Below are 23,123 nucleotides of genomic sequence, written 5' to 3' on the forward strand. Positions count from 1 at the left end.
CTTTCAATTCCTACTCTCCCTTCAAAATCCTTGGATACATCTCATCCAGTCTTGGTGCCTGGGCAACTATAACCAGGAACAAGCTTTTCCACGTGTAGACAGGGGTTTGACAAGGTATTGTCAGGAGAAAGTGAGCACTGCAGATGGCTGGAGATCAGAGTCGAGAGTGTGTTGCTGGAAAAGCACAGCAGGTCAGGCAGCATCCGAGGAGCAGGAGAGTCGATGTTTTGCACAAAAGCTCTTCATCAGGAAAGGGCTCATTCCTGATGAAGGGCTCGGGCCCGAAACGTCGATTCTCCTGCTCCTCAGATGCTGCCTGACCTGCTGGGCTTTTCCAGCAACACACTCTCAACCGAGGTATTGTCAGGAGTAGACAGGCAGGAGGGTGAGGACCAGTTCATCGAGGTGGGATACTGGGAGAGTCTTTTCCTCCGTATGCAGAGTCTAGAACTAGAGTAGAGTCAGGACAGGATCAAATAGAGGACCTAGATTTTGGGTAAAGTTGCAATATCTTTGTAGGTGTAAAGGGATTGCAGGGAAGTGGAAAAGAGCAAGATGGTGGAAATAGGGAGGAAAGCAGCCAATGAATCTTACTGAATATTGAAGTGGATTGAATGGGTCAAATGACCGACTGTGATTCCCAGTTGATAGTTCCTATGTAACATGAGGATGTAAGAAAGATATTCTCATGAAAAGTCATTGACCTGAAACTCTGTTCCTTTCTCCATGTCAGCAATGTCTGCTCAGTGTTTCCTGCATTGTCTGTTATTTAGGGAGGTGGGCTCTGGATATAGGAAATTAGGTCAAAGTTTTACATTGCCAGAATTTTATTCCATAGAAGTCCGCAGGGTCTCTGCTCAGATCTGTAGTGTGACTAAGAGGCAATAGGAAGGAAAAAGGTGGATGTAACCTCAGGTTTTACTGAAGCTGACTGTGTCGTCCAAGGTGATGAACTCATTGTAGGTGATGGCCTGGGTCTGTGCCTAAATATAACTCACGGATACGGTGGCACTGGCGAACTGTTCGAACCGAATTCTCAGTTGCAGCAGCAAGAGATTTGCTATTAATTGGCACAGTGCTTGATCTAGAATTACATCGTCATTAAACATACAAATAAAACCATTCCATTCACAGCAGTCAACTCATAAACCGTCAGAGCTCACAGAGATAAAGGCTTTTCAAAGCTATTAATAAGTATAATTTAGACAGAAAACGATGACTATTTGTACAAAAAGGAAAAAGACTTGCTTTTGTGCAACACTATTCACAACCTTAGGACATCCCCAAATTACGTACTTTTGAAATGCAGTCACTGTTAGAATGAAGGAAATTATACTCTGATGCATCTCGATTCCCTTTTCACATCAAACAATAACTTCTATTTATATAATGTCCTTAATGTGGTGCAAACATCCCACGGATCCTGAGAACAGAATTATCGAACAATATCTTGATTCACTTGGAAGGAGTAACAGGAATGCAGAGTGTTGGGTGAATGGTAAGATTCTTGATAGTGTAGATGAGTGGAGGAATCTCGGTGTCCATGTACATAGATCCCTGAAAGTTGCCACCCAGGTTGACAGGGTTGTTATGAAGGCATGCGGCGTGTTAGTTTTTATTGGTAGAGGGATTGAGTTTCGGAGCCACGAGGTCATGCTGCAGCTGTACAAAACTCTGGTGCAGCCGCACTTGGAGTATTGCATACAGTTCTGGTCACCGCATTATAGGAAGGATGTGGAAGCTTTGGAAAGGGTTCAGAGGAGATTTACCAGGGTGTTGCCTGGTATGGAGGGAAGGTCTAATGAGGGAAGGTTGAGGGACTTGAGGCTGTTTTCATTAGAGAGAAGAGGTTGAGAGATGATTTAATAGAGACATATAAGATAATCAGAGGGTTAGCTAGGGTGGACAGGGAGAGCCTTTTTCGTCAAATGGTGATGGCTAGCACAAGGGAACATTGCTTTACATTGAGGGTGATTGATATAGGACAGATGTCAGAGGTAGTTTCTTTACTCAGAGAGTAGTAGGGGCATGGAACACCCTGCTTGCAACAGCAGTAGACCCGCCAACTTTGAGGGCATTTAAATGGCCATTGGATAAACATATGGATGAGAATGGAATAGTGGAGGTGAGATGGGCTTCTGATAAGTTTCACAGGGTCAAACGGCCTGTACTGCGCTGTAATGTTCCATGTTCTATGTTGTATATCTAACATTGAGCTGCAGAAAGTTTCTCAGATCAGGGGGTACCTAATAGTTCAGTCAAAATGTTCACTTCCATTTATTATTCAAAGGGTAGAGAGGTCACTGGCTGAGACAGTATTTATTGCTCATCTCTCATTGCTTTCCATGTGCTCACAATGCCTTTACAGAGAGAGTTCCAGGATTTTCATCCAGCAACACTGAAGGAACAGTGATATAGTTGTGACAGGATGGTGAGTGGCTTGGAGGGGAAATTGCAAGGAGTGGTGTCCCTATGTATCTGCTACCCTTGTCCTTTTTTATAGAAGTGGTAGTGGGTTTGTAAATGACCAGGAGAAAGTGAAGACTACAGATGCTGGAGAGCAGAGTCAAGAGTGTGGTGCTGGATAAGCACAGCAGGTCAGGCAGCATCCGAGGAGCAGGAGAATCGATGTTTCGAATGTAAGCTCTTCATCAGAAATGTGGTGGGTGGGCCCCAAGGGGGCTGAGAGATAAATGGGAGGGGGGTGGCGCTGGGGTCAAGGTAGCTGGGAAGGTGATAGGTAGATAAAGGTGTGGGGTAATGATGATGGGTCAGAGAGGAGGGTGGAGCAGATCAATGGGAAGGAAGATGGACAGGTAGGACAGTTCGTGACGACGGTGCTGAGCTGAAAGGTTGGATCTGGGATAAGGTGGGGAAAGGGAAATGAGGAAACTGGTGAAATCCACACAGATGCCCTGGGGTTGGAGGGTCCCGAGGCAGAGGTGAGGCGTTCTTCCTCCAGGCATCAGGTGGCTAGGATTTCACAATGGAGGATCCCAGGACTTGCATGTCCTCGGCAGAGCAGGAGGGAGGAGTTGAAGTGTTTGGCCACAGGGTGGTTGGGTTGTTTAGTGCGTGTGTTCCAGTTATGTTCTCTGAAATGGTCCGCAAGTTAGCGTCCTGTCTCCCCAATGCAGAGGAGGCCACGTCTAGGTTTGGAAATGACTCTCTAAGGAGCCCGGGTGGATTTCTGCAGTGTGTCTTGTCGATGGTACGCACTGTAGAAAGGTAGCTAATTGTTTTAGAAGTCTTGTGTCACATGTGAGGATGATGTGGTTCACCCAAGACAGTTGATTGGCCATAGCCAGTGACTCAATACTGGGAACATTGGTTTGAGACAGGACATTGATATTGGACTGAAGAACTTGTGGAACTTCATGCCAGCATTTCTTGTGCTACTTCTCAAGGGATTTGAGGTGTCTGCTGCAGGATGTTATCCATGTCTCTGACACATACAGGATTGCTGGTAATGCTGCTGGCCTGTAGACCATGAGCTTGGTGTTAGGTTTCAGATCTTTTTCAGGTCTGTCTGCGTACCACAGGATCCTGACAAGATTCAGATCAGGACATTTTTTTGAATTGACTCAGGAGAGGTGGGCATCACTGATTCGATTTGACTTATTGCTGTCATATTACTGAGATACAGTGAAAAGTGTTGTTTTGCATGCTCTAAAGGCAAATCATATCATATGAAGTGCATCAGAGTAACAGAACTGACAGCCAGCATTTATTGCCTGTTCCTAGTGGCCTCTTGACAAGGTAATGGTGAGCTACCTTCTTGAATCCCTCCTGTCTTTGATTAAAGGTAGACCCAGAATGCTGTTAGGGAGGGAGTTTGAGGACTTAGATGCAGCGACAAGTGAAGGAACAGTGTCTGATGTACACCTCATGGGACAGAATGCTAGGAATGATTTCCAGAGGCTGGGAAAACAATCACCTACAATGGAGGAATTAAAATCAGGAGGTGCAAAAGGCCACAACATGGAGGTGAGCAGCAATTGCAAGCAGCTCACTGCTCTCTATTAACTTTTTATTAACTTGGACTGGAGATTTTCATAATCACCTTGGGTCTCAGAAGCTTTGGCCACTTGTCTTTGACCTGGGATTGGTGCATGAACACAGCCAGTGTATTGGTCTGTCATTGCCTCTTCACATTTACCCACACAGCTTCACAAAGTGGATTCTGAAATCCTATCTTGGCACAATCCTAGACATCTGTGTAAGCAAATGCTTTAAGTCTGTCAAAATACATTTCAAAAGCAACAATCCCCAAGACAAACATAGAACATTCCAGCGCAGTACAGGCCCTTCGGCCCTCGATGTTGCGCCGACCTGTCATACCAATCTGAAGCCCATCTAACCTACACTATTCCATGTACGTCCATATGCTTGTCCAATGATATCTTAAATGTACTTAAAGTTGGCGAATCTACTACCGTTGCAGGCAAAGTATTCCATACCCTTACTACTCTCTGAGTAAAGAAACTACCTCTGACATCTGTCCTATACCTATCACCCCTCAATTTAAAGCTATGCCCCCTCGTGCTCACCATCACCATACTTGGAAAAAGGGTCTCCCTGTCCACCCTATCTAACCCTCTGATTATCTTATATGTCTCTATTAGGTCACCTCTCAACCTTCTTCTCTCCAACGAAAACAGCCTCAAGTCCCTCAGCCTTTCCTCGTAAGACCTTCTAGCTGGGTCTAGTTGATTTCTCAGTATTGTGGTCCACAGTGTGCTGGTACATCAGGTTAGGTACTGAACGGGTGTGAAAATTGTGGAGGTGCAATGAAAGTGATATTTCTTATTTTGCTGTTTGTACCAGGTTCGATACTTTAATTAAAGTTGATGATATGGCATTTGAGAAGAATGCAAGAAAAGTTCACTTGCCAGGAAGGTCAAGAGTAGGTTCAAGCTCTGATGAGAAGCTTGGAAAATGGCAGGAGTTATGATAAAAGACAACAAAATGTAACAAAAATTAACTTCAGGTTCAATATTTACACCTGGTTTGAATAAGTGATGCCATTAGAAAAGTAAATGGGGGACGTCCATCTCGCTGAAGGGGAGATTGAAACTGAATGTGAAGTCAAGAGATTTCAGATGTTTGGCTTCCTCAGGCAATGAGAAACATTTCGTCAAGGAACAGAGAGCGAACCCAGCAAAAGAAAAGGGGGAAATCGCTATTCACAAAGGAAGATTATTCAGCCCATCATGTCTGCCTGGTTCTTTGTCAATCTAATTCATCCTCTGGCTGACTTTTAGGCCAGACCCTCTAATAATCCCCTTTTTAGTATTTTATTAAATTCTATTTTGAAAGTTACATTTGAATTTGCTGCCACTGCCTTTTAGGCAGAGTATTTCAGATCTCTGAAAGTTGCCACCCAGGTAAATAGTGCAGTGAAGAAGGCATATGGCGTACTGGCTTTTATAGGTAGAGGAATTGAGTTCCGGAGTCCTGAGGTCATGTTGCAGTTGTATAAGACTCTGGTGCGGCCGCATCTGGAGTATTGTGTGCAGTTTTGGTTGCCATACTATAGGAAGGATGTGGAGGCACTGGAACGGGTGCAGAGGAGGTTTACCAGGATGTTGCCTGGTATGGTAGGAAGATCGTATGAGGAAAGGCTGAGGCACTTGGGGCTGTTTTCATTGGAGAAAAGAAGGTTTAGGGGTGACTTGATAGAGGTGTACAAGATGATTAGGGGTTTAGATAGGGTTGACCATGAGAATCGTTTTCCACGTATGGAGTCAGCTATTACGAGGGGGCATAGCTTTAAATTAAGGGGTGGTAGGTATAGGACAGATGTTAGGGGTAGATTCTTTACTCAGTGAGTCGTGAGTTCATGGAATGCCCTGCCAGTAGCAGTGGTGGACTCTCCCTCTTTATGGGCATTTAAACGGGCATTGGATAGGTATATGGAGGATAGTGGGCTAGTGTAGGTTAGGTGGGCTTGGATCGGCGCAACATCGAGGGCCAAAGGGCCTGTACTGTGCTGTATTCTTCTATGTTCTATGTTCTATGTTCTATCTTAAAATCTCACCACAGAAAACAAAAACCTCCTCTGCCTTTTCTTTAGTGCCTGTCGATGAGGCGGTATAGCAATGAAAGCTGTCAGTACCTTGTAGTGCAGTGAGGTTTCCGTACCTGATCTGCCTGTGCTGTGGCCTCTGACAGTCTTCTCCAATCCGGTTAAGGGATGGTGAACGGCTCTGTGAGCCACTGTTTACTGTGCCATTAGGATTGTTCTGCATCTGTTGCAGTCGTTGTGATGAAAGGCTTCGGTGTGAAGTAGCAGATGTGTTCCCCGTCCAGTCTGGGATCTCGTTCACATTCAGGTTATTGTCACTATTTGAACGGAGAAGGACTCGCGGTGCAGAAAGAGTGCTCTGAGGTCCCCTCCTCCGATTGGAGTAAGTCGGTGCCTCTCGAAAGGGTACTGTAAAGGAAAAAGGAAATTAAGACAGGATTAGATTTTAATCAACATTTTTTTATGACTGGACTATTGACCAGAAACTCAGCTGGACTCACCACATAACCACAGTGTCTACAAGAACAGGTCAGAGACTAGGGATACCGCAGCAAGTAACTCCCGTCCTGACTCCCCAAAGCCTGTCCCACCATCTACAAGGCACAGTCAGGAGTGTGATGAATACTCCCCATTGACCTGGATGGGGGCAGCTTCAACAACACTCAAGAAGCTTGGCACCATCCTGGACAAAGCAGCCACTGCCTGATTGGCACCACATCCACAAACACCCACTCCCTCCACCACCGACACTCAGTACCAATAGTGTGTACTATCCACAAGATGCACCAAATAAATTCACCAAAGATCTCTCAACAGCACCATCCAATCCCCCGCCAACTTCCATCTGGAAGGACAAAAGATACATGGGATACAGCTTTTCCCCTCAGTCCTCCCATTACAACTACCTCCTGAAGAGTTATCGTTCCAATTCATTGTGTAGCTGAGATGGGAAAATCTTCACTTCCTCAATGCAAGAGAATTTTTAGAAAGAAAACTTTTAAGCCACCTCCAGCATGTTTCGCACTCATATGGACATTGGACCATTCAAATTTCCGAAGTTCACGCATTCTGCTCAGTGCAAGCAATTCAATCAGATTCCCATGGAATGGCTTACACAGGAACACATACACACCAACTGTTAATAATAATGCACACACATCAAAGCACCCCTCGTTTCTGCACTGTCAATGTTCCCTTTGGAGACTAATACAAACCATTCCCCTTAAAATTTTGTGCCGATTTTATACAATTTCAAGAGTCTCTTTGTATTACAAATTAACAGGAGAAAATGAATGGACCAAAAAGGAAGTTAAATCTGACTGAATTTAAATAAAAGCCACAAAGAGTACTTGAACTGTTTAAACACTGAGTACCACTTCTGGTGAGAATTGCATCTTACTATTTTGGTGTTGCTTTGTAATTAAGGCACCACAATGTCTTACAGCAATGAGATGCTATACTCAGGGATGTTGTAGTACTCAGGCATAAAAAAAGGCCCAGCTATACGCTGAGATCTCCAATCCCAGAGTTACAATTGTAGGTACTTATAGTCAACATGTCCAGATATGGCAGAACTCTGGAGCAGGTGGGACTTGAATTCAGGCCTCCTAGCTCTGAGGTAGTGACACTACCACTTGGTGATCCAAGAGGATAACAAATACCAACTGGATCTCTCAGCCCTCAGTTGTTAGCCAGTCAAGGTTGCAAGGAGAGATGGGGTAAAACCAGATGATCTGCCCAATCAAACTCACCCCCAACACCAGGACTCACCCCTGACATCCAGACTCTCACCACAAAGCCCACATCCTCACCCCAATACCCAGACTCCCACTGCCAAATCTCAAATTCCCTCCCCCAACACCTAAATGTGTACTCCCACACTCAAACACGCGTCTCTGACACTCAGACAGATTTTGCCTGAAAACCATCCTGTGAAGCACCTTGGGATGTTTCTTGACTTAAAGAGGGGGGCTATCTAAATGTAATTTGTGTTTGTTAAAGGTTCAGACACGAAGAGCCAAGGGCAAATGGCAGCTGCGGAACCATACCCAAGGATGAGTCAGCTCTATCTGCTGAATAAGGAAGATTACCATACAGCTCACTTGAAATTAAAACTAACTCTCCCCATCCACACTGGCTGGTTTATTTTGTAGGTCATACAGCAGAACCTTGTCAAATGACATTCTTTCCTGTGCTGCTGGCTGAATTCTAAAGACATTGTAGAAATTGAGTTCAGAACTGAACTGGAGATAAGAAGCAGCTGTAAGTTTGTAACAACCAGGGTTAATAGGAATGCTGAGACACGTCCTTCTCCATGGACTTTCATTCATCATATTAACTCTGATGGAAATTATCTAATCTTCACCCCTTAAAATCCTACAACGATCTGAAAATCCTGAAGAAATCAGTCTTACCTACAAAAAGACCCCATATTTATACAGTACCTTTAACATAATAAAACATCCCAAGCCATTTCAGGAAAGCACCATGAACCAACATTAGATACTAAACCACAAGAGGCCATATACCAGGCAGCTGAACAAGAACCTTGTTAAAGAGGTAGATTTTAGGGAGTGACTTGGAGCGGGAGAGAGGAGGCAAGGGTGGTAATAGAGGGGGGCAGCAGGGGAGAGATTGAATCCTAGATATGAAGACCAAGACTGAAGGCATGGCCGCCAATGGTAGAGTGATTGAGATTATCAAAGGCTGCAGACAGATTGAAAAAAAGCTTAGAGGCACATGGGATATCATCTGTGACATTGATAAGAAGACTTCTAGAACTGTGTCAGAGGAGGGAGTCTGGCTGGAGAGATTCCAACATGGAGCTCCAGGATAGATAAGTTCGGATATATATGAGGTGGAGGCAAGGATATATATGGAGTTTGAAGATGAAAGGGAGGTTGAGAATGGGCTAGGAGTTGCAAAGTCAGTGCGGTTAAAGAGAGGGAGAGTGAGATCAAATATAAATAGATGGGGACAATAATTGCAGAGCTTACCATTAATGATATTAATTAACATGGAGAGCAGAAAGGGAGGTTGAGTGGTCAGGAATTGAAAGGGATGAAGGTCAACTTAGCAGGAAGTGTATCACAAAGACACAGTGACCTGAGGGCATGATGGTAACAGGAGAAAAACGAGACAGAAGAGGAAGTACCGAGCAGGTTCGAGAGGGCTCTGGAGGAGGTTATAGCTGGTGGGCCATGTTGGAAAGGAAACAGCAGAGGCCTACCTGAAACTTGTTGTGAATCTTCGACCAGTTGAAGACAGTATTGGACATGGCTCAGCTCCTTCCGAGAGAGTGCTGCATTGTCAGAAATGTGTGCTTTTAGATGGGACATTAAACTGAAGCCCTACTTGCCCTGTTGGAGTGGTTGTAAACAATGTCAGGGCAATATTTCAATCAACAAGGTGAATTATTCTTGGTGCTTTGTCCAGTATTTATTCCTCAATCATCATCACAGAAACGGATTATTTTGTCATTATTACAGTGCTGTCTCTGGCAGATTGTTCTGTGTAAATTAGCTATCATACTTCCTTCATTACAACAGCGGCCACACTTCAAAAGTACTTCATTGATTATAAAGCACTTTTGGGGTGATTGATGGTACTGGAAAGCTATAGAATTGAAAATCTCCCTTTCTTTAAAACAGGCTGTGCCATATAAAAATCTACTCTCACACGAAGCCTTACTCTAACCTGCAGCAATAAATTCAGAAATTGCAATTCAATGTCATTCAGAACTGTCATTCATTTGCATAAACAGTGGTGGCAGAATTTTCTAGCCTCTACCAATTGGCTCCAGCTCTACAGTCAAAGGTAAAGGTGGTATTGTCCAGCTCTGCTAAAGACACGGCTGATGACGGTTTAACTTGCGGGTCACAATATCTCAGGCGAGAGGAAAGGTTGAGAAGGAGTCTTTTGCGATGACCTCAGCCAATGGTGTGGCAATTGTTGGTATCACTCGGTATTGTAAACCAGCTGTCCAGCCAACCGAGTTAACCAATGCCGCACAAAACCTCATCCAGAGGGGAGGCCTTTTCTCAAATCTTTTCACCATGAATCAGTGTTCATTTCTCTTTGCAATGCTGTTGGGTCAGAAACGAATAGCTCAATGTGAGCGAACAGCTTATATCCCCACCTTCGCCCAGTTCCAGCCTTCCAGCTCAGCACCACCCCATGACCTGTCCGACCTGCCAATCTCCCTTCCCACCTATCCGCTCCACCCTCCTCTCCGACCTATCACCATTATCCCATCCCCATTCACCTATTGCACTCTCAGCTACCTTCCCTCCTGCCCCAACCCCCTCCCATTTATCTCTCCACCCCCGAGGCTCCCTGCCTCATTCCTGATGAAAGGCTTTTGCCCGAAACATTGATTTTTCTGCTCCTCGGATGTTGCCTGACCTGCTGTGCTTTTCCAGCACCACACTAATCTTAAAAATCACACAACACCAGGTTATAGTCCAACAGGTTTAATTGGAAACACACTAGCTTTCGGAGCGACGCTCCTTCATCAGGTGATTGTCATGCACACTAATCTTGACTCTGATCTCCAGCATCTGCAGTCCTCACTTTGTCCTAAATTGTCAATGTAGGCCTTTGCCGTGCTTTCACGTCAAATGTTCAATTTGAATCAAGAATGAGGGCAGAATCAAATAATCCTGTGATACATTTCAGTTTAAATCCACAATTGTTTGTCATTTGCCATGTATTTCTATTTTCCCTGCTGCTTGTAAGTGTTCTACTGCACAAATGTTCTTAATTTCTGTGATTATCGTTAAAGAGTTTCTTCAACACCTCAAAGTGACTTCCGTTCTACTGAAAGTCAGATGTCTTTCCAGCTATGTGATGCGTAGGCATCAGGTATGTGGGTGTTTTGCTTTCTTTTACATACATGAATCCACATGCTCACTGTCACAGTCACACTCCAGCGCCAGAAGACTTCAGCTCGTCATCAGCTGGCTGAATCAACACTCAGCAAGCATCTCCTGTTTCTTTTTAAAGTCACACTTAAACCTGGATTTGCACATAAAATATCAATGATATTTCCTGAGGAAAGCAGACTCCTTAAATGATCCTGTTCAATAGCTTCATGCATTCTACAATGAACCCAAAATCTATTGAATATTTTTGATACTTTGTGGAATTTTTGTTGTTAAATTCAGCATTGCATTCATTACACTGTAAGGCTTTTGACCAGTAACCTTGTTAAACAATTGACAATTAATGTTGGATGCAGGTTATAAAAACTAAATTGAACTAGTCTTTTCCAATGAAATTATTACGAATGAATTAATTAGGTGCTGACCTGCCATAAACAGAATATGCCTGAATTCAGGCATTGAACAGTCCTGTTTCACTGATTAGAAACTCTTGTTTCACAGCAGGTACATAAAGAAGAAACCATGTTTTTTTCACAGCTAATTGTGGCAGTTTTGGCATAATTCAATCTCTCAAGATAGTCTCAGTTAGGCTGCCTTGCACTATCAATCACCAGAAGTAATTGTGTGCAAAGTCTCCTCTTTCTCTTTTTTATCACTTGTCAAACCGAGTACTGCGCGGAGTTGCCTGACAGAGAAATCTGCTGTGCTCAATTAGCTTGTGGATATAAAATTATCAAATTGAATATTGGTCAAACATTTTGTTAAAACAGAACATTAAAAATAGAACCCTGAAAAGTTATTTTGAAATATCTTCAATTAAGTCTTCAATTAAAATCTGAATATTAACGTCACCACACTTATAAATCCCTTCTTAAATTTGCCAGAATATTCTTTTTGCACAGATTGCTTACCTTCTAGCTTTAAGGCATTCAACAAAGATTTCATATTTCCCCAGTTTCAGCTCTCCACTACCCAGTTTCGAAATGCTTTAGTTGCCAGAACCCTAAAAATAACAGCAGGTTCCTGGGAACAGAGTGGTAGCACATATATCTGGGCATGCAAAATCCAGAAGAAGTCTGGTGACAAAGCCCACCCCACATTCTGTCTGTCAGCTGGGAACCAACTGTGCGTAGACTGAAGCTGTTTGAAGCTTTGCTGTGTTTCAGAGTATTAGTCATGTGAATATCAGCACAGGCTTTATACGCTGTATTGCATTAAGCACTGAACTGATGAACAAGCGCAAACAAATGGGTCAAGAATACTATGAATGGAATAACACTTTGCCGTGCTAATATTTGTATTTTAAGATGGTTTGCTTTAGATCAAAGACATTTGAAATAAATCTGGAATCAAATCACTGATTAAACCAACAGCTTGTTAATCCAGTTATAACTTACTTACTCATCACGTGTAAAATTAATTTATAAAGTTATTAATGCATTCATAAAGACATAATGTGCAATCATTTCCCTGAAGCAATGATTTACTAATTCACACAGTATCAATTTTCATTCAAGTAATTAAACTAAGCAAGAAAACCATTTATTCCCGAGTGTCTTATGCTGTCTGACAATCCCTTAAGAAGATATTTAAATACTTCAAAGTCCTGTTGTGTGTTTGTAAATCACATTCCATATTTCATATTTTATGAAATAATAGATGAAGACAAAGCAACTACTAAAATGTTAATGAACACTTTGAAAGAGGACAGAGATAAGGAAAATGTTTTTCTCAAAGTGTGCACCTTGAGAACACTCTGCCTTAGAAGCCAATAGAGTTGGGGTCATTGGGTATATTTTTGGTGGAGGTAGAGAGATTCTTGTCATGCGGTGGGGGGTCAGGGGTTATTGGGGGTAGATAGGAATGTGGAATTTGGAACAAACAGAATAGTCACAATCATAGTGAATGGGAGATCAGGCTTGAGGGGATGAATGGGCAACTCCTGCTCTTGTTCCTTTTCTTTGTACTTATTTATTGTCATTCTGTCACTAAATGATATACTCATTGTATTCACTGCTCGAAGTACATTCAAATGTTGGCCACTTATACAGAATTATTTTCACATCTTTGAAATAGTGGAAGTTCTTTTTTAAACATCTTTTGTATGCAGAGATTTCAATATGGGTTTTCACAAAACTAAACTTAAAAATAGAAATTGACAATAAATGGGATATTGTTCCAAACACTTCAGTTATAAGCTGAATGCCTTCCCCAAAGTATCAGTTACAATTCTCAGGATTCCACATTCAATGGAAATGGAACAATATTCCTCTGATCTCTATGATGTGATATTATGGTTTCTGCAGTGGAGTGGGTGCCATTTTATTGGATCTACATTTTTTTGGGTCAGATAATATTTTCAAAATAACATATAGACTGCACTTCCAAGCTACAAAGACAGAAAATAATATGTTTGTTCATTCATCAGTCTGAGTCTGGGAGACTGTGTGTGCAGGAAAGGCTCCCATCTGTAGAAACATGAGCTCCAGGATTTGGAGTTTGAGCAGTGGCTGCAGACATGGTCTCACATCCGTGGTCTGAGAGTTACACAGACAGCATAGAGAGAGAGCTGGCCACATATAGATTAGGGACTGGTGGAAACCAGGGAATGGGTGACCACCAGACAGTTCAAAGAGAATCATACAGGAATAAAAGTGTCCCCTGAGGTTCTGCTCACAAATCAGTTTTCCATTTTGGAATACCTGATGAAGGGCTTTTGCCCGAAACGTCGATTTACCTGCACCTCAGATGCTGCCTGACCTACTGTGATTTTCCAGCACCGCTCTAATCTTGACTCTGAATTCCAGCATCTGCAGTCCTCATTTTCACCTTTCCATTTTGAAAGCTGATGAAGGCTCTGCTTCCTCAAGGGAGTGCAGACAGAAACAGCTTTCTCGGTAAAAACAATGACTGCAGATGCTGGAAACCAGATTCTGGATTAGTGGTGCTGGAAGAACACAGCAGTTCAGGCAGCATCCAAATAGCTTTGAAATCGACGCAAAAGCCCTTCATCAGGAATAAAGGCAGTGAGCCTGAAGCGTGGAGAGATAAGCTAGAGGAGGGTGGGGGTGGGGAGAAAGTAGCATAGAGTACAATGGGTGAGTGGGGGAGGAGATGAAGGTAATAGGTCAAGGAGGAGAGGGTGGAGTGGATAGGTGGAAAAGGAGATAGGCAGGTCGGACAAGTCCGGACAAGTCATGGGGACAGTTACTGAGCTGGAAGTTTAGAACTAGGGTGAGGTGGGGGAAGGGGAAATGAGGAAGCTGTTGAAGTCCACATTGATGCCCTGGGGTTGAAGTGTTCCGAGGCGGAAGATGAGGCGTTCTTCCTCCAGGTGTCTGGTGGTGAGGGAGCGGCGGTGAAGGAGGCCCAGGACCTCCATGTCCTCGGCAGAGTGGGAGGGGGAGTTGAAATGTTGAGCCACGGGGCGGTGTGGTTGATTGGTGCGGGTGTCCCGGAGATGTTCCCTAAAGCGTTCTGCTAGGAGGCGCCCAGTCTCCCCAATGGAGAGGAGACCGCATCGGGAGCAACGGATACAATAAATGATATTAGTAGATGTGCAAGTAAAACTTTGATGGATGTGGAAGGCTCCTTTAGGGCCTTGGATAGAGATGAGGGAGGAGGTGTGGGCGCAGATTTTACAGTTCCTGCGGTGGCAGGGGAAAGTGCCAGGATTGGAGGGTGGGTTGTTTGGGGGCGTGGACCTGACCAGGTAGTCGCGGAGGGAACGGTCTTTGCAGAAGGTGGAAAGGGGTGGGGAAGGAAATATATCCCTGGTGGTGGGGTCTGTTTGGAGGTGGCGGAAATGTCAGCGGATGATTTGGTTTATGCGAAGGTTGGTAGGGTGGAAGGTGAGCACCAGGGGCGTTCTGTCCTTGTTACGGTTGGAGGGGTGGGGTCTGAGGGCGGAGGTGATGCCCTCCAACACATCTCATCTACATCCCGCACCTGCCTGGGCTGGAAGGCTTGTGTTATGAAGAAAGGTTGAATAAGCTCAGACTTTTCTCGCTGGAGAGAAGGGGAGACCTGATCGAGGTATATAATGAGAGGAATAGATAGAGTCAATAGTCAGAGACTTTTCCCCATGGCAGGATTGGCTGGTACAAGGGGTCATAGTTTAAAGATATAAGGAGAAAGGTATAAAGGAGACGTTCAGAGGCAGGTTCTTTACACAGAGAGTTGTGAATGCATGGAATGTGTTGCCAGGGGTGGTGGTGGAAGCAGAGTCATTGGGGACATTTAAGCGACTGCTGGACATGCACATGGATAGCAGTGAGTTGAGGGGTGTGTAGGTTAAGTTATTTTATTTAACATTAGGATTAAACCTCGACACAACATCGTGGGCCAAAAGGGCCTGTACTGTGCCGTACTTCTCTATGTTTTATCAAATTTCACTATGGCGATACCAGGACTGACAAGACTGTTGTATGAAGAGAGATGAGTTTGACGAGGCCTGTATTCAGCGAGGTAAAAACAATGACTGCAGATGCTGGAAACCAGATTCTGGATTAGTGGTGCTGGAAGAGCACAGCAGTTCAGGCAGCATCCAAATAGCTTTGAAATCGACGTTTCGGGCAAAAGCCCTTCATCAGGAAGAAAGGCAGTGAGCCTGAAGCTACTTTCTCCCCACCCCCACCCTCCTCTAGCTTATCTCTCCACGCTACAGGCTCACTGCCATTATTCCTGATGAAGGGCATTTGCCCGAAACGTCGATTTCGAAGCTACTTGGATGCTGCCTGAACTGCTGTGCTCTTCCAGCACCACTAATCCAGAGGCCTGTATTCACTCAAGTCCAAAAAATAAGAGAGGATCACAAAATGCTTGCGAGATACGATAGAGGTTCACGGTTGGTGTGTTGCCTCCCAGGTGCCAGGGTCCGTGATGTCTTGGATCATATCTTTGGGGTCCTGAAGGGAGAGAGTGACCAGCCTCAAGTCATGGTCCATGTAGGTACCAACGACGTAGGTAGAAAGAGGGATAAGGATGTAACGCAGGATTTCAGGGAGCTAGGGTGGAAGCTGAGAGCTAGAACAAACAGAGTTGTTATCTCTGGTTTGTTACCCGTGCCACGTGATCGTGAGGCAAGGAACAGGAAGAGATATCAGCTGAACACGTGGCTGTAACGATGGTGCAGGAGGGAGGGTTTCAGGTACTTGGATAATTGGGGCTCATTCTGGGGAAGGTGGGACTTGTATAAACAGGACAGTCTTCACTTGAACCAGAGGGGAACTAATATCCTGGGTGGGAAATTTGCTGGTGCTATTCGGGTGGGTTTAAACTAGCTCAGCAGGGGAATGGGAACCGGAGGTGTAGATGCAGTGCACAGGAGGATGAGAGTAGGGAGGACAGGGACAGGATTTCACAGTCACAGGAGTGTGCTGGCAGACAGCGAAGTGGTTTGAAGTGTGTTTACGTCAACGCCAGGAGTCTCAGAAATAAGGGAAGTGAACTTGCAGCATGGATAGGTACCTGGGACTTCGATGTTTTGGCCATTTTGGAGACATGGATAGAGCAGGGTGAGGAATGGATGTTGCAGGTCCAGGGTTTAGATCTTTCATTAAGAACAGGCAAGGCGGTAAAAGAGGGGAAGGTGTGGCCTTGTTAGTCAAGGATATTATAATGGTGGCTGAAAGAACTTTTGACGAGGACTCGTTTATTGAGGTGGTATGGGCTGCGGTTAGAAACAGGAGAGGAGAGGTCACACTGCTTGGAGTTTTTTTATAGGCCTCCACAGAGTTCCAGAGGGGTGGAGGAAAGGATTAGCAAAATTATTCTGGATAGGAGTGAAAGGAACAGGGTGGTCATTATGGGGTCTTTAACTTTCCCAACATTGACTGGAAATGCTATAACTGAAAAATGTGTTGCTGGAAAAGCGCAGCAGGTCAGGCAGCATCCAAGGAGCAGGAGAATTAATGTTTCGGGCATAAGCCCTTCTTCATAAGACCTGCTGCATTTTTCCAGCAACACATTTTTCAGCTCTGATCTCCAGCATCTGCAGTCCTCACTTTCTCCTGGAAATGCTATAACTCTAGTACGTCGGATGGATCAGTTTTTGTCCAATGTGTACAGGAGGGTTTCCTGACACAGTATGTTGAAGGGCCGACAAGAGGGGAGGCCACACTGGATCTGGTGCTTGGAAATGAACCAGGCCAGGTGTTTGATTTAGTGGTAGGGGAGCACTTTGGAGAGAGTGACCATAATTCAGTTACGTTTAGTTTAGCGATAGAAAGGGATAGGTACATGCCACAGGTCAAGCGTTATCAATGGGGCAAGGGCAATTACAATGTGATTAGGCAAGAATTAAGATGCATAGAACAGGGTAGTAAAATGCAGGGGATGTAGACAATGGAAATGTGGAGCTGGTTTAAGGAACAGATATGTCAGGCAGGGAGGAAGTGATAAGATTAGGGAACCGTGGTTTAATACTAAAATTGTATCTCTTGTTAAGCAGAAGAGGTAGATTAATATGATGTTCAGACGAGGCGGTTCTGATGAGATAATGGAGAGTTACAGATTTGCTAGGAAGGATTTAAAGAGAGAGTTAAGAAGAGCAAAGAGAGGACACGAGCAGTCTTTAGCAAATAGAATAAAGGAGAACCCTAAAACTTTCCATAGGTATGTGAGGAATAAAAGGATGACTAGGGTAGGAATAGGGCCAGTCAAAGACAGAAGTGGGAAATTGTGTGTGGACCCAGTGGAGATCGGAGAGGTGCTAAATGAATATTTCTCATCTGTTTTCACTCAGGAAAAGAAGAATTTTGTAGGAGAAGACTGAGATACGGACTGTTAGACTAGAAAGGATTGAGGTGACTAAGGAAGAGGTGTTATCATTTCCAGAAGATGCAAGAGTGAATAAGTTCCCTGGGCCAGATGGGATTTATCCAAGGATTCTCTGGGAAGCTAAGGCAGAGGTGGCGGAGTCTTTGGTTTTGATCTTTGAGTCATCATTGTCTACAGGTCTACAGAGGACTAGAGGATTACAAATGTCGTGTCAGTCTTCAAGAAGGGCAGCAGAGATGACCCAGGTAATTATAGACCAGTGAGCCTTATGTTTGTTGTAGGAAAAGTTTTGGGAAGGATTATGAGAAATAGGATTTATAATATCCAGCAAGCAACAATTTGATTTCAGACAGTCAACATGGTTTCGTCAAGGGCAGGTCATGTCTCACAAACCTCATTGAGTTTTTTGAGAAGGTGACCAAGCATGTAGTTGAGGATAGGGCAGTTGACGTAATATACATGGACTTCAGTAAAGCCTTTGATAAGGTTCCACATGGCAGGCTGATGGAGAAAATGCAGAGGCATGGAATTGAGGGTAATTTAGCAGTTTGGATTAGAAACTGGCTTTCTGAAAGAAGGCAGTGAGTGGTGGTTGATGGACAATATTCAGCCTGGAGTCTGGTTATTAGTAGTTTGCCACAAGGATATGTTTTGGGACCACTGCTATTTGTCATTTTTATAAATGACTTAGACGCAGGCATAGGTGGATGGATTAGTAAGTTTGCAGATGTCACTAAAGTCGGTGGAGTAGTGGACAGTTTGGAAGAATGTTACAGGTTGCAGAGGGACTTGGGTAAACTGCAGAATTGGGCTGAGAGGTGGCAAATGGAATTCAATGCAGCTAAATGTGAGGTGATGCACTTTGGGAAGAATAACAGGAAGGCAGAGTACTGGGTCAATGGAAAGATTCTTGGTAGTGTGGATGTACAGAGGGATCTTGGAGTCCATGTACATAGATCCCTGAAAGTTGCCCCCCAGGTGGATAGTGCTGTTAAGAAGGCATGCGGTGTATTCAGTTTTATTGGTAGAGGGATTGAGTTCCAGAGCGGTGATGTCATGCTGCAACTATACAAAACTCTGGTGCGGCCACATTTGGAAAATTGTGTTCAGTTCTGGTCCCCATATTTCGGGAAGTATGTGGAAGCATTGGAAAAGGTGCAGAGGAGATTTACCAGGATGTTGCCTGGTCTGGAGTGAAGATCTTATGAGGAAAGGCTGAGAGACTTGGGTCTGTTCTCACTGGAAAGAAGAACGCTAAGAGGGGATTTGATCGAGACATACAGAATGATCAGAGGATTAGATAGGGTGGACAGTGAAAGTCTTTTTCCTAGGATGATGATGTCAGCGTGTGCGAGGGGGCATAACTACAAATTGAGGGGTGATAGATTTAAGACAGATGTCAGCGGAAGGTTCTTTACTCAGAGAGTGGTAAGGGCGTGGAATACCTTACCTGCTAATGTAGTTATCTCAGTCACATTAGGGAGATTTAAATAATCCTTTGGATAAGCACCTGGATGATGATGGGATAGTGTACGGGGACGAGCTGAGAATAGTTCACAGATCGGCGCAACATTGAGGGCTGAAGGGCCTGTTCTGTGCTGTATTGTTCTACGTTCTATAGAGTTGACTCTCGTAGAGAGAATAGCAAGTTATCGGCAGATTGGTGGCAGGTGAGGTTCTATACAGAGAAGTATGAAATGATGCACTTTGGACAGAAGGACATTAAGGACAGTATAAACTAAAGGGTATAATTCTAAAAGTGGATGCAGGAGTGATGTAGCCTCTGTGTATATATGCATAAATTATGGACAGATGGAGAGAGCTGTTAGTAAAGCATACAGTGTCCTTGGCTTTATTAATAGGGACAGGGAGTAGAAGATCAAGGAGGTGATGTTGAACTTGCACAAGACTCTTGTTAAACTTCATTCGGTGCATTATGTGCTGTTCTAAGCACCATATGATCAGATGCATAGATCCATACTATCATAGAGCACAGCTACAGACCCTTCGGTCCAACCCATCCATGCTGACCAAGTTTCCCAAACTACACTAGTCTCATTTGCCTGCATTTGACCTATATCCCTCTAAACATTTCCTATCCATGTTGTTGTCCAAATATCTTTTAAATATTGTAACTCGACCTGCATCTATCACTTCCTCTGGCAGTTCATTCCACATCCGAATCACCCTGTGTGAAATACATCCTGCTCTCACCTTAATTAAAATATGCTCGCTAGTTTTAAACTCACCACCCTTCGGAAAAGATGTTTGCTATTTCCTCTATCTATGCCCCTCATGATTTTATAAAACTCTCTAAGGTCACCGTCAACCTCCGACACTCCAGGGAAAACATCCCAGCCTAACCAGCCACACTTTGTAACTCAAATTCTCCAGACCTGGTAATATCTTTGTAACTCATGTCTGCACCCTTTCCAATTTAATAATATCCTTCCTGTAGCAGAGTGACCAGAGCTGCACACCGTACTCCAAATGTGGCCTCACCAACATCCTGTATAACTGCAACATGACATCCCGACTCCTATACTTAATGCTCTGAGCAATGAAGGCAAGTGTGCGAAACACCTTCTTCACTCTATCTACCTGTGACATCACTTTCAAACATCCATGTATCTGAATCCCTGGGTCTGTGGATACATTGGAGAGAGTGCAGGAATGATTTATAAGAATGTTTCCCAGAACAAGGAATGTCAATTAAAAGGACAGCTTGAAGGAATTCCTTGGAGAAAGTACAGCTGAGAGGAAAACTAACTGAAGTTTGCAAAACCCAGAGTAACCCAGACAGAGTAGATCAGGTGAAGCTTTTTCTGGTTGTAAAAGGAAATAAAAATGGAGGGCATTGATTAAAGTGATATACAAATGAATGAAGGTTGATGTGAGAAAAATATTTTTCAGTGAGTATTTAGTGTCTGGAAGGCACTGTGTGAAAATGTGGTGGAGGCAGATTCAATTGGGCATTCAAGGTGATAACTCAGATAAAATAGTGTGCAGGATATAGGGGAATGCAAGAGATTAGCACCAGGTCATGATACTTATTTGAAGAGCAAGTGCAGGTATGATGGGCTGACTGGTCTCTTTGGAGAGAGTGCAGGAAAGGTTCACCAGGATGTTGCCTGGTCTCAAGGACAGTGGCTATGAGGGAAGGTTAAAAAGGCAAGGATTGTTTTCACTGGGAAGACAGTGGGTGAGAAGCGACCAGATAGAGGTCAACACAATTATGAGAGGTGTAGATAGGGAGGGTAGTCAGAGGTTCTTTCCCAGTGTTGAAGTTTCAATTACAAGGGGGCACAGGTTCAAGGTGAGACAGGAGATGTGTGAGGGGCATTTTCATGCAGAGAGTGGTAGGAGCCTGGAACGCACTTCCAGAACAGGTGGTGGAAGCAGGCTCAGTGGGGACATTGAAGAGGCATCTGGATGGTTACATAAATAGGGAGGGAATAGGCAGTATGGATCAAATAAGGACAGAAGGTTTGTTCCTTAGTTTAGTTAGGGATTAATGATCGGCACAATCTGGGAGGGCCGAAAGGCCTGTTCTTGTGCTGTACTTCTATTTTGTTCATTTGTTTTGTTCTTCTGTGGCTGAACAATTCTGTGATTTTAGCCAGGCAACTCGACCACCTTCATCAATTACCTCTCAAACACCTTCTTCAATAACCTTCCCTCAAGCACCTTCATCAATGACTTTCCCTCAACCACCGACATTAATGACGTTCCCTTAACCACCTTCATCAATGGCCTTCCCTCAACCACCTTCATCAATGATCTTCCCTTAACCACCTTCATCAATGATATTCCTTCAACCACCTTCATCAATGACCTTCCCTTAACCACCTTCATTAATGGCCTTCCCTCAAACAACTTCATCAATGGCCTTCCATCAACCACCTTCATCAATGGCATTCCATCAGCCACCTTCATCAATGGCATTCCATCAACCACATTCATCAATGGCCTTACTTCAGCCACCTTCATCAATGGCCTTCCCTCAACCACCTTCATCAATGACCTTCCTTCAATCAACTTCATCAATGACCGTCCCTTAACCACATTCATCTATGGCCTTCCTTCAACCACCTTCATCAATGACCTTCCCTTAACCACCATCATCAATGACCATCCCTCAAGCACCTTCATCAATCGCCTTCCTTCAACCACCTTCAATGACCTTCCCTCAAACACCTTCACCAATGACCTTCTCTCAACCATCTTCATCAATGACCTTCCATCAATCACCTTCATCAATGACCTTCTCTCAACAACCTTCATCAATGACTTTCCTTCAACCACCTACATTAATGACGTTCCCTCAACCACCTTCATCAATGACCGTCCCTCAACTACATTCATCAATGACCGTCCCTCAATCACCTTCATCAATGGCCTTCCTTCAACCACCTTCATCAATGACCGTGCCTCAATCACCTTCATCAATGACCTTCTCTCAACCACCTTCATCAATGGCCATCCTTCAATCACCTCCATCAATGACCTTCGCTCAACCACCTTCATCAATGGCCTTCTCTCAATGACCATCATCAATGACCTTCCCTCAACCACCTTCATCAATGTCCATCCCTCCACTACCTTCATCAATGGCCTTCCTTCAATCACCTACATCAATGACCTTCGCTCAACCACCTTAATCAATGCCCTTCCCTCAATCACCTTCATCAATGACCTTCCCTAAACTACTTATATCAATGGCCTTCTCGCAACCACCTTTATATATGACCGTCCCTCAACCACCTTCATCAAGGGCCTTCCTTCAACCACCTACATCATTGGCCTTCCCTCAACCACCTTCATCAGTGACCGTCCCTCAACCACCTTCATCAATGGCTTTCCCTCAACTAAATTTATCAATGGCCTTCCCTCAACCACCTTCATTAATGGCCTTCCTTCAACCACCTTCATCGATGAACTTCTCTCAATCACTTTCATCAATGGCATTCCCTCAATCACCTCCATCGATGAACGTCCCTCAACCACCTTCATCAATGGCCTTCCTTCAACCACCTTCATCAATGACCTTCCCTCAACCACCTTCATCAATGGCCTTCCTTCAACCAACTTCATCAATGGCCTTCCTTCAACCAACTTCATCAATGGCCTTCCCTCAACCACCTTCATCAATGACCTTCTCTCAACCACATTCATCAATGGCCTTCCCTCAATGACTGTCCCTCAAACACCTTCATCAATTACCTTCTCTCAAACACGTTCATAAATGACCTTCCCTCAACCATCTTCATAAATGGCCTTCCTTCAAACACCTTCATCAATGGCCTTCCTTCAACCATCTTCATCAATGACCTTCCCTCAACTACTTTTTACAATGACCTTCTCACAACCACCTTCATCAATGACCGTCCCTCAGTCACCTTCATCAATGGCCTTCCTTCAACCACCTTCAT

General features: G+C 44.2%; 1 protein-coding gene across 2 annotated transcripts in view; it reads right to left on the minus strand.

The window, feature by feature from the left end:
• LOC140493855 (SH3 and multiple ankyrin repeat domains protein 2-like) overlaps nucleotides 1–23,123 on the minus strand; it is a 1,358,365-nt gene that overhangs the window by 770,272 nt on the left and 564,970 nt on the right. The window contains exons 1-2 of one of the 2 annotated variants that reach the window (XM_072592837.1): nucleotides 11,823–11,971; nucleotides 6,145–6,436 (exon numbers count right to left, since the gene is read on the minus strand). In XM_072592837.1, coding sequence (XP_072448938.1) covers nucleotides 6,145–6,436; nucleotides 11,823–11,856 — 326 coding nt within the window. In that variant the 5' untranslated portion in view covers nucleotides 11,857–11,971. Of the gene's footprint in view, nucleotides 1–6,144; nucleotides 6,437–11,822; nucleotides 11,972–23,123 lie in introns of those variants that run through there. The other variant, XM_072592836.1, reaches the window with a different exon arrangement.

The sequence above is a fragment of the Chiloscyllium punctatum genome, chromosome 22 (assembly GCF_047496795.1).
Source record: "Chiloscyllium punctatum isolate Juve2018m chromosome 22, sChiPun1.3, whole genome shotgun sequence".
Classification (NCBI taxonomy): Eukaryota; Metazoa; Chordata; class Chondrichthyes; order Orectolobiformes; family Hemiscylliidae; genus Chiloscyllium; species Chiloscyllium punctatum.